Raw genomic sequence first — 12,113 nt, 5'->3', positions numbered from 1 at the left:
CTACGTAGTCCTGGTGATTCTGATTTGAGGATCTGAGTGTCTGACTTTGAAAAAGATTGCCTTAGAGCCCTCATTCTCAAAGTGTGCTCCGTGGAACATCAGTGTCAGCACCCCCCTGGACACGTGTGGAAAATGCAGAAATGCAAATACCCCAGAGTCAGAAACTCTGAGGGTGGGGCCCAACAATCTATGTTTTAATACGTCCTTGAAGTACTCAGATGCATGCTGAGAGCCACACACCGGAATGGAGGGATGGCCTGAAGACTGTGAAGCAGACGACGCAGCTCTGCCTGAGTTATTGAGAGAGCAGAACACTTACTATGCAGCAGAAATAATATTTCTGTATTTACGTCGGGAAACATATTTTGTGGCTCTATGAACTAAGTTCCTTTGCTCATGGCACCCATAAACTGAAAACCAGAGTCTAAGTTAGGACAGGATTAACCTATACCTCAGATTCAATTACTTTAAAGAGCCCCACTGCCCCAGACTCAAGGATTGACAAAATCTCTGTGTTCTGTACGTTGACAGTTGGCCAAGTGCTATGATGAAACAAATCATTTCATCTCAGCAATTGCTCACAGTCCTGACAAGTACCCAGTGATTTCCAGTTCATACCTAGGACAGAATATTTTGTATAATGAGAATATATAAACTTGGTGACATTTTGAAACAGTGGTTTGGTAACAGTTTGGTATAATGATTAAAACAATCACAGGCCATGTGTAGTGGTTCACACCTGTCATCCTGGCACTCTGAGAGGCCGAGGTAGGAAGATTGCTGGAGCTCAGGAGTTTGAGACTAGCTGAGCAAGAGTAAGAACCTGTCTCTACTAAAAAAGAAAAATCAGCCGGGCATGGTGGCGCATGCCAGTAGTCTCAGCTACTTGGGAGGCTGAGGCAGGAGGATCGCTTGAGCCCAGGAGTTTGAGGTTGCAGTGAGCTATGATGATGCCACTGCCCTCTACCTGGGGGAACAGAGTGAGACTCTGTCTCAAAAAAAAAAAAAAAAATCAAAGAGCTTATTCACCAATTTTAGCAGTAAGAGAATTCCTAGTCAAAAAGAAATAATAAAAACTATTCAAATAAAATACCTAATGCCCTGACACATTTCTAAAATAAAAATAATTCACTAATATTTTATCTCCATTACAGAACATATAATTTCTCACAGTAAGATTGAAAATCATCATTATAGGGTTTATAAATTCACACACACACACACAAATATACAATTTCCTTTCACCTATCTTCTTTATATCCAGTTTTGAATTAAGCTTTAGGTATAATCCAGAAGTTGGAGAATATATTCTTGGAAGTATCTCAAATAATTGGTAAAAGTCTACTTTAATTATTAGCTAAGCAGTAAGACATGGAGATAATATCACTGGAAATTTTCTTGGGTTGATGTCATAACCAAAAATTTGATGGCAAAAAATGTTATGTTGAGCTTCCCCCAGATTCCATCTGTGCCCCAAGCTTACAAATGTAAATTGAGTTTTGAAAAGTTCAGGACATATTTAATTAGTGTATTTTATCCTTCAGCTTCCATACAGTCTTCCTTGTCATGACTATGAAGTTCAAATATAAACTTTCTTCTATAAAATGTGCCTATGAAAATATGCCATTAAGATCACTACAGAAAAATACCATCAACGCTAAAAATTACTTGTCTCTAGTCATATGTTTTAGTATTTCCTGAGTTCAGGTATTAGGATAAGATAGCTGATAGTTTGAACCCAAGAAGGGAAAAACCAAAAATTCATGTTGGGAAGGCATGATTAGCTAATACTTAGTTTCCGGCAGAGATTCTGAAGTTTTAAAATGGATTAGAACTATCTGGGGGGTATTATAAAACATTAATTTCTGAACCCCAATGCATAGTTTCTGATTCACTGGGACTAGAGTAAGGGCCAAGAATCTGTGTTTCTAACAAGTTCCATACTTTGAGAATCACTGTTTTAGAGAACAGTAGATATGAGAGATGTCACCATTCAAAGAGAACTAATAGGAGAAGCAAAAATGGAAAGCAATGCAGATCAACAAGGAAACAAAAGATGTGCGAGTTAAAAATAATGTCATGGAAGACTCTCCTTGGTATTAGCACCTCTTTAGCAGGCCCAGAGATATTTTCCCATCTCATAGGTGCAATATAGTGCCTGATCAATGTTATCTCAATTAGCTCATGAAAATAAGCATTTCATCATCTATTTATATTAAATTTATACTAAAACATTTGAGAAGAATTATGAAACTAATGGAATTACGAAACTATTTATGAAACTAATTTATAAATATTCATCAAAAGTATCATTCCAGGAAAGAAATTAATGTGTTGATTAAAGAGTTAATTATAAGGAAGGATATTATACTTAAAACATTATAAATCACCACAGTGATAACTTTTGGAAATCAATATGGTTCCAGAATAACTATATGTTAGAACAGTCTATTCAATTGATTTAAATTTTTTTCTAAAATTAATTCTTTCATTTACTATTATACTTATATTTAAATGATTCAACATTATTTCTATGCAGATATAATCAAATTTCCTTGGCAAACATTCAAAGCAAACTCATATCATGTCCCCCATCCTCCATTTGCCAAAAATTTAAAATGAAATTAAAAGAATTTATTGCCGCTGGCATTTTGGTAGGCAGAGAGGAAATCTGAATATAATCTGTTCTGTGAAAAGACTGTATTTTGTACAGACCTGTGAGAAAGGACATTATGCAAAGAACTCCATCATCAATTCAGTTGCTAGCCTGTGGCCATGGAATTTTGCAAAGAAAAATGTTCCATATTACTGATCTTATCCTGCAGGTGTCCAAAGCCTTGACTGTACTTTTCTCAAATATAATAACCTATACTCCTGAAGTACTCCTTCCTTTTTTTCATTTGTGGATGACTGTCCTCTCTTACTGGTAGTTTCTGAGCTTTAAGAATTTTTAGAGGTTCAGTTGTCTCAGTTTCTTTTGAATAACGTAGCTGAAAATAGCACCAAACCTGGATCAGTTATGCACTTAATAGCTGTGAAACCTTGAGAAAGCCATTTTATTATTTCATTCATTTATTTTTGATGTCGTGCATAGTTTCATAAAGGATTTGCACAGCTCAACATAAAAGATATAAAAACAATAAAACCATTAAATCCAGTTTTAAGAACAAATGTCAAATAAAGTAGTCTGGGGATGACAGCTTTACCAGAAGATTTACATTATGAACATCTACTGCCTTGGGCACAAAACTTAGTGACACGCTTCTGGAAAGCTAAAGTAAAAAAATAATGACAAAAACAACAAAACCACAGTGATTGGCAAGTTTTAATTCATTAATCTCATAAAATACACCAATTCACAGGAAAGATAAAATTTCTTTAGCACTTAACTTCAGGAAGAATGTATTCAATAATTCTTTATATATAAACTTGTAGTAGATAACAATATTTTTTAACGAGAGGCACAGAAATATATTTTATATGACTTATATGATATCAACTTTCAATAAGGCAAGGAGAGAAAGAAATGTGAACCAGTATTAATGTTTACCTACTAGAGGTGTGCTCTGCATTCTGTTAAATAGTATAAAGTGAAAATTCAAAACAGATGATAAAAGTGACATACAGAGCTGTTTATTAATTAGCTCTAAGTTCTAGAACTATTAATTAGTGATACCAATTAATATAAATTAATGTTTTCCCAACTCCAAAACATGTGCCCTTTTTAACTGAACCATGTACTAGTTCTATTTTAGTTTAGCTAAAATAATTCAGAAAAATGATGTGGTATTCTTATAAGGTGAGCTACAGGAATAAAGCTTAGAAAATCAAGAGAAATAAATGAATGACATGTCTTCCTCTACAAATTCTTTCATTTATCAATTGTCTCCATGTAAAGTTTAAACTAAACTGAACATTAAATAATTCAAGGTTGAAGTAGCCAATCGCATGTGGTAATGGAGAGCTGGATTTTCAGAGGTACCATGACATTTAAAGAGCCTGATTCCACTCATTTGTTAAATATTTATGGAGCAGCTACCGTGTGTCAGGCACTATTGAAGGTGCTGTGGTTATGAAATCTATCTCAAAAGGATAAACAAGATAATTAGCTACAAAATGCACCTTCAGAAAACTAGCCAATCTGTTGGATATTCTTCTAGTATTGCCATTTGGATACTGAAAACTATCTGCCAAAAGTCGTGATTCTGCTTTTGGAACAAATGATATTGAGCTATCCATTCTCACGGTTAACCAGCAGATTGAGTGGCTTCATGATGACACTCTGAGATTGTTGTATAAAGTTAGCAGAAACAATACCTGCTATTCTGTTTGTTGTGGCAGAAAGGCATGTGCTCAATCCATTTTAAATCTGAATCAAATTATTTACCTATGAATTTTAAAGAGAGACAATAATACTTAATGACATTTTAGATTAGATTTCATTCTGTTAAGAGTACACTTCCCACTGTTTCTTGAAGTGTTACTCTCTAAAGAGGATTACATTATAGAATCTATTTCACTTTTATATTAGTTGACCTAGAGATGGTTACTCTGTGGAATCAATGCCTTATAAAAAACCAATAATGCAGCAAAAATTTTAAGACTTAAATTATGTTTAATAATTATTTTCAATTATGTAAAAAAGCATAAAACAGTAATCAATAGTAGAGCAGGTATGGCTTCTGCCTGCTTGTTTTTTATGTATAAAGGAAGAAAACTAGTACTGCTTAAATACCTACTAGTCACTGAGCTAGTGTTAGGATCAGGCAATCTGCTACATGTCTAATAAATTATTTCATGTATGAATTAGTGTTCTAATTTTGCAAATGAAAAATTCTAGACAGAGAATTTCAGCATAGGGTAAAAATTCAGTTGTTCATTTAAGTGTCTGGCTTCAAATCTTGAATATGAGATCGTGGCCAATTTCTTTATAACCTTAGCCTTGATTTCCTTATTTATGAAATGAGGATAAAAATCTACTTTTGGGTCAAATGAGATAATCTATGTAAAGCTCTTAGCATGGTACAATGTTACAGGAAACTCTCAGTTTATCATCATCATCATCATTATTATTACCATAATTATCATTATTATTCAGAAGTTAGATAACATTTAAAGGCATATAGCTAATTAGCAGTTTTAAAATGCTCTGAACAAAAGTTAGCCTGGCTCCTGAGCCATAGTGCCATTCCAAGGCACTATGATCCTGCTACAAAACCCACATTTAACCAACAGCATTCAGAATGGTCAGGTAACAAAATATTTTTTCCGTGTTTTCATTTGTGGTACAGACAGTGCTCGACAAATGTGCCCCACTACATTCTCCAGCCTGAGTTGCAGTTGTAGTTGGGGCCATGTGACTATTACTGGCTCATATTCTACAACCAGAAATGCCAGATGTCACCTAAATGCAGAAGCAGTTAAAAAGTGATATACTTTCATAATTCGACTCTTCACACACTCTCGTGTCTCAGCCAGCACATCACAGGATGACAGGAGCCTAAATTCCTGAGTCATAAGATGGCAGAAACCTAAATTCCTGAGTCAATACATAAGAGGAGAGCCCTTGCTAATTTGAACTGGAATTTGTATGATGGGAAATGAACTTTTGTTAAGTGACTGATAAGTGACTTTTGATAAGTGACTGAGATTTGGGGTCTATCTATTATTATAGCAGTATGTTCTTAATTCAACAAATATTTATTTTGCTCTTATAGTGCACCAAGAACTGTTGTAGGCACTGAGAATACAAAGCTCCTGACCTCATGGAGGTTAATATTAAATTGTCCCTTAGAGCAGCGGTCCCCAACCTTTTGGCGGGGTGTTTATTTTTTGTCTTATATTTTATTTGAGTTCTTTACAGATTCTGAAAACTAGTCTTTTGACAGATGTATAGTTTGCGAATATTTTCTCCCATTCTATAGTTTGCCTGATGACTTGGCTAATTATTTCCTTTGCTGTGCAAAATCTTCTTAATTTAATTAAGTCCAATTAATTAATTTTGTTCCTGCTGTATTTGCCCTTAGGGTCTTAGTCATAAATACTTTGCCTGGGCCATGAGATCTGTTCGTAAAATATCCAGCCATGTTATATGAAAAATAGAGACATTTACTGAATTAGATACAAGAAACATTCTACATAGGATGACACCTCATTTCCCTTCAAAGTAGGCACCTGGGGACATCACACGGTTCTCCCAGAGTCTCTTAACCTGACCCATACACGTTCAACATTCTCAGGTGCTCTGCTTGCTGCAGGCCTTTTAGAATGTGGATCACTTTCGACAGATTTTTTATCATCTTTGAAAAATTTGCACCACACTTTCATTCGTGCTGCACTCATTGCATCATCCCCGAAAGGCTTCTGAATCACCCGAATAGTTTCCATGGAGGGATGTTCAAGCTTAATGCAAAATTTGATGCAGATTCATTGCTCTACTCGTGTTCAGTCATTTTAAATGCTACCTCCACACAGTACACACGCTCAGTCAGCAGCGTCTAGCGCCCCACTGACCAGTACAGTGAAGACGTCATTGTTCACACATGCACACCAGTCTACTCTCCTTGGCTGCCAACTTACACCAGTGTCGTGCAAGCCATTCTTGTTATATTAACAATGACTGGATACTTCCCAGACAGCCCTCGTATATCTAGAAGAGTTTTTTCTCTGTTTTCTTCTAGAATTTTTATGGTTTCATGCCTTACATTTAAGTCTTTAATCAATCTTGAGTTTAATTTTTGTATACGTCAAGAGATATGTATCCTATTTCATTCTTGTGCATATGGCTATACAATTTTCCAGGCACCATTTGTTGAATAGGGCATCCTTTCCCCAGTGTATATTTTTGTCTGTTTTGTTGAAGATCAGTTCATCATAACTATATAGTTTTTTTCTTGGGTTCTCTATTCTGTTCCATTAGTCTATGTCTCTACTTTTATACTAGTACCATGCTGTTTTGGTTAATATAGTCTTGTAGTATAATATGAAGTCAGGTAATGTAATGCCTCCAGGTTTGTTCTTATTGCTTAAAATCATTTTGGCTATTTGGGCCGAGTTGCTGCAAAAGACATTATTGCCTTCCTTTTTATGGCTACTGAGTAGTATTCCATGGTATGGTGAAATCAATAATCAGTCAATAAGTATTATAGACATCTCCTTAGCATAGAAGATATAAGAAGCCATAAAGAGTTTTTGTGTCATAACCAAAAGAAAGACCAGTCTTAGCTCAGTCTCTTTTATTCCTAGTGCTACTCAAACTTAAGTTTTGTTGATTAATTACTTTGAACCCTCTCAGGCTTTCTCAGGCTTTCTCAAAATCAGAAAATCATTAAAATTATTCATAACTAAATCATCAGTATATATTTAGAGAGGACAATAAGTTAATAACTGTTAGATAACGTTAGGTGAATATTGATTTGTGATTAGCAAAATAACCCAAACATAATCAAATCTATTGATATGTATTTGTAAGATGTGAAGATGTTGAAAAATTGATTTGATTTTTGAAAGGCAAGCAAACAAGTTTCTCCTTGTAAAGTAGTGTTTTCTGCTAAGTTTTTATTTCCCCTCTTTTATTCAAAAAAAAGCATTTATTGAACAGTTACTGAAGTAAAATAAACTTCTGGGTTTGGGGGTTAAGGATAAGGATACCCTGGTCCTGCCTCTGAGACAGTACCACTGACTGGGGAAAATACAAACCGGTAAACCTAAGGGTAATGCAAACAGGATGAGATAAATGCTGTAGACACCAGTGGGAGTGTGTGAGGTTTCCAACACACATTATTTTTCATGAATATATTCCCTCGTTAAAACCCTGACTCATCTGTTCAGTACAGCAGAGTTCCAAAAATATTTTTCACAGATTTTTTTTAAATTCATATAGTGAAATGAAATAGCTCTGTACCTCTGTTCAATTGAAAAAAGAAGGCTAAAACTGCTTACCTATATCTCAGGAGGATCAATAATTTTTGCACTTTAAATTCCCTGTAGGTCTATATCTTTGTAGAGGATTCATAGCACTGCAAGCTAAAGATTATTCTTTTATTGTCTACCATTACAAAGAAAAATTTCTCCCCAGAATATAACAAGAAATCTCTTGCCTGCAAAAGCTGCTTGGTTGGGTTAAAAAAAATAATAATAATAAGAGTTGCTTAAAAAGTCAGTGAATCCCATATTCTTAAATAATTCAACTAAGAATTAAAGTTAAAACTATTATAGAAAATGTACATATTTTCTGATGATAGATACCATTCAGGCAATTTTATTTTCTATATTTTCTGTGATTTCTTATGGACAACAGTGAAAAAAATTGGAAATATGACATAATGAAAAAAGCCACAGATTAATACTCAAGAGACCTGAACACACTTGATCACTAATTAATTATTAAGAAGTTACTTAAGGTCTTTAGTACTGTCTGTGGGGCAAAAAGTTGGGAGCAATTTTAGCCCTGCTGCCAATCAATTTAAACACCAAAGCATATAAAGTACCTGTGAGATGCCCTATGAAATGAGATGCTTCCAAGGAACATAGCTTGAAAGTAAACCCCAACAGATAATTTTCCCTCTAAAATTAAATACACTATTTTCTTTAAATTGCTAAAGAAGTAAACTAGGCACAGAGCTATAGGAAAAATAAAAATAAATGTTATTATCAAAAAAGTTCTACATATCAAAATGCTCTAAATCACAACTGGAAATCCACTTACTATGATGTTTATAGAGTTTTTTTAATGTTATATAGTATGCATGTATATTTTCTCTGCATTAAAAGTTCATAGTAAGCAAGAGAACCCAGAGTCATGAAGAAAGCTCATGCTTCACTTCTCTTTATTCCTTTGCTTTAAAACAACTCTCCCTAGGAATATTCTGCATCCATACCCAAATGTTGGAAGTTGATTTGAAAAATAATTTCAACCTCCACAAAGTCTTTTTGGATTTAAAAAGAATGGCTAAAAATTTAAGATATTTTATGGATAATTTTTGAGGTTCAGATTTAATCTTGAAATACATAAAACATGAACGAAGCAAAGCTCTGAAGCTTCATCTGTATTTACAGCTGCTCCCCATCACTCTGCCTGAGCCTCGCTCTCCCCTGCCCCCACAGTGGAAAAATTGTCTTCCATGAAATGGTCCCTGGAACCAAAAAGTTTGGGGACCGCTGTCCTAAGTGATTAAAGGGCAGGTGATATCCATAGCATGAATATACTGAATAAAGGGACGATTCACGTCTCAAACAGAATAGAGAGGGACAGTGGGTGATTTCATCATGTTATTCAGAAGCGCATCCAACTTAAAATTTGTGAATTGTTTATTTCTAGAATCTTCCATTTAATACTTTTGGGCCACAATTGACCATGGGTAACTGAAACTTCAGAAAGTAAGACCACAGATAAGGGGGGACTACTATGCAGACTTCAGCTATTTTGATGATTAAGCCCCATTTCAAGGACTTAAAAGAAATACTAAAAACTATACATATAAATATATAATGATTTAATAAGAAATCATTTTACTCAATGATTAAATACTATATTTATAATCATTCAATAAAATGTCTTTATTTCTATTCTAACTTAAATGAACTGGAAAAATATCTAAGTATCTATTTTTACTTCCTAGGCTGCTTGTAAGATTATATAAATATTAATTTTACTGTGGAATATATGAAAAATGGCATGACAAAATGGAAATACAAGGGAATATACTGTACCTTGTTTTACCTGTAAGGAACACACACCTGACAAAAGGCAATTTTCACATCCAAGGTTGGTTCACTGCAGTAGTATAAGAAATGGAGGCTCATAAATACCTGCAGGAAAAAAATGGGTCATGAATTTTCAAATCACTGACTTTTAGTCATAATTTGAATTATACACAAGATGTTGTGCACATAATATATTCAATATAATCTTTACCTGGACAAATGTGAGGTATTTTTCATAAATATTAAATAATAAAATAAGGTAAAAATTTCCTATCTTTTATGGTGATCAATATCATCACAACCATAAAGATGAAAGAAATTGGATATATCTAAGTGAAAGTAAAGTACATCCTATTGTACCACACTTTCAGTTTTTGGCATCTAATTAGAAAAATAACTCAAACATATGCTCAAGAAAATATATATGAAGATGTTTATTATAGAATAAAAGTACTATTAAATATAATTTACATCAAATTCTATATAGGACTTGGAATAGATTAGTGCTTAGTATATTCATAGAAATTTATCAAACATGATGTTGAGTGGTAAAAACAGCAAGTTTTAAGGGTATGAAGATCACTATATTAGTGTAAAATTTTTAAATATACAAAAATGAAAATACACATTGCTTTTAAGTACAAATAACCACAGAGTAAAAATAAACTGGGCACGATATTAATATCTTTTTAATCTTGATGGGAATACAAAGATTTCAATTATATTATTTTCTGTATGTTCAAAATATTTTATAATTTTATAAAGTTTTAAGAAGAGGAAAAAGTTATCTAATGGTGGTAATGCTGAATTAGTTACTGGGTTATTTGGGAATGAGGCAGCAGCATCAGAGAAACCCAACTGAAATTCTATTCAGTTCAATTAAACAAACTTTTTTGAATGCATATTGTGTGCAAGACAATTCTGTGAGATTAAACCATTTTAAAATCACTATCGGTGCAAGACTTCTGTTTCTGGCAATATAATTGATTAAACATCCTGAAAATCACTTTCAATGCAAAACTCCTAAAAATGTTAGATAAAATATACAACACATCTTTTAAAATGCATAGATGAGCTGCCAAAAAAGGCAAGAAAAGTTCTGGGAGGTTGAAAACGATGTGAAAGGAAACATGCAGAGAAGCAAATGAGCTGAAGTTTCTGCTTGTCCAAGGCCATCTGCTGATGTCTGAAGATGAGAACTTTAGTTCTTAAAGGGCACCACGCAGAGTACAGGAAACAAAGCTTAGACCTATCTGTGGTGGAAAATCACATCAAAAATACTGATCAAGCCTACTAGGGGAATTATTCAATAAACTCCAGGAGGAAGAAAAATAATCCTTCAGGAGGAAGAAAGGTCTGAATTGTAAGAAAAAATGTTTTGCATTGGAACTTGATGTGCAGATTTTTCAAAGTTAAGGAAGATGAATGGACAAGAATATATAAGACATTCCTGAAGACGAATTAGATGAGTGTTTGCCTGGGACGGGGGAAGGAATTGCTCTATCAGACATTAAGATCTACCATAAAGCTGTAATAAGTAAAAAATGTGGGATTGATACAGAGATAGACTATTGATTAATAAAATAGGAAGCCTAAAAACAGACAAACACATGGAAACCTGATTATGTTTTTAAGGACTGCATTGCAGACATCTGAGGAAAGAAGAAACTATGCATTAAATCATGCTGAGGTGATTGGTCATTTGTATGGGGGCTGGGAAGCAGATCCCTGTTGGAAGACAATATTCCACAGGCCTCTCACATTTCTGCATGGTTTTTAAACAGAAGCACTGGTTGCCTTTGTTCCAGAATATCTTCTCAAGAATGCTTACATAGCAGGCAGCCTTGAAAGATAGAGATAGTGTGTTTCCCTGAAAATAAGACCTACCCATAAAATAAGCCCTAGCAGGATTTCTAAGTATTTGAGCAATAGAAGCCCTACCCCGAAAGTAAGACTTAATGACGGGCGTAGCTACACAGCACATCTGCACAACCCATGCGTGTCGTCGCTGGGCGGGAAAGAAGAAGTGCAGCCCTTCTCATCTGCCCCGTGAGAGCTCTAGTGCTCAACGGGAGAGATTGGGGCCAATGGTTCTAAAGGAAATAGAGTCGCAAGACATTCAGGATGGAATTCGGGGTTTGGAGAGTTATAATGATGTTCCAGAAGAAGATGACTTAACTCTATTTGAATAAATGTAGATTGTTGTACCGTACTTAAAAAAAAAAACACACATCCCCTGAAAATAAGCCCTAGGGTGTCTTCCTGAGAAAAAATAAATATAAGACCTTGTCTTATTTTCGGGGAAACATGGTAAGCTTGATTACTATCCAGTATAATAAAGATAAAGTCTCTTTGGCACAAAGGTTAGGTATGCTTACTGGCCATTATAAAAGATTTTGGTTCCCTAA

The 12,113-nt window shown here is 34.4% G+C and overlaps 1 protein-coding gene across 8 annotated transcripts in view; it reads right to left on the bottom strand.

Moving 5' to 3' along the window:
- The window catches only part of MAPK10 (mitogen-activated protein kinase 10), a 311,726-nt gene that overhangs the window by 92,960 nt on the left and 206,653 nt on the right, over positions 1 to 12,113 (bottom strand). For 7 of the 8 annotated variants that reach the window (XM_075998722.1, XM_012752063.3, XM_012752064.3 and 4 more), the window contains one exon: positions 9,739 to 9,810. In XM_075998722.1, the coding sequence (XP_075854837.1) occupies positions 9,739 to 9,804 (66 nt within the window). In that variant the 5' untranslated portion in view covers positions 9,805 to 9,810. Of the gene's footprint in view, positions 1 to 9,711; positions 9,811 to 12,113 lie in introns of all 8 variants that reach the window. The other variant, XM_012752068.3, reaches the window with a different exon arrangement.

The sequence above is a fragment of the Microcebus murinus genome, chromosome 29, assembly GCF_040939455.1.
Source record: "Microcebus murinus isolate Inina chromosome 29, M.murinus_Inina_mat1.0, whole genome shotgun sequence".
Classification (NCBI taxonomy): Eukaryota; Metazoa; Chordata; class Mammalia; order Primates; family Cheirogaleidae; genus Microcebus; species Microcebus murinus.
Note: the sequence above shows the minus strand (reverse complement) of the source record. Positions and strands in the feature narration are given on the sequence as shown.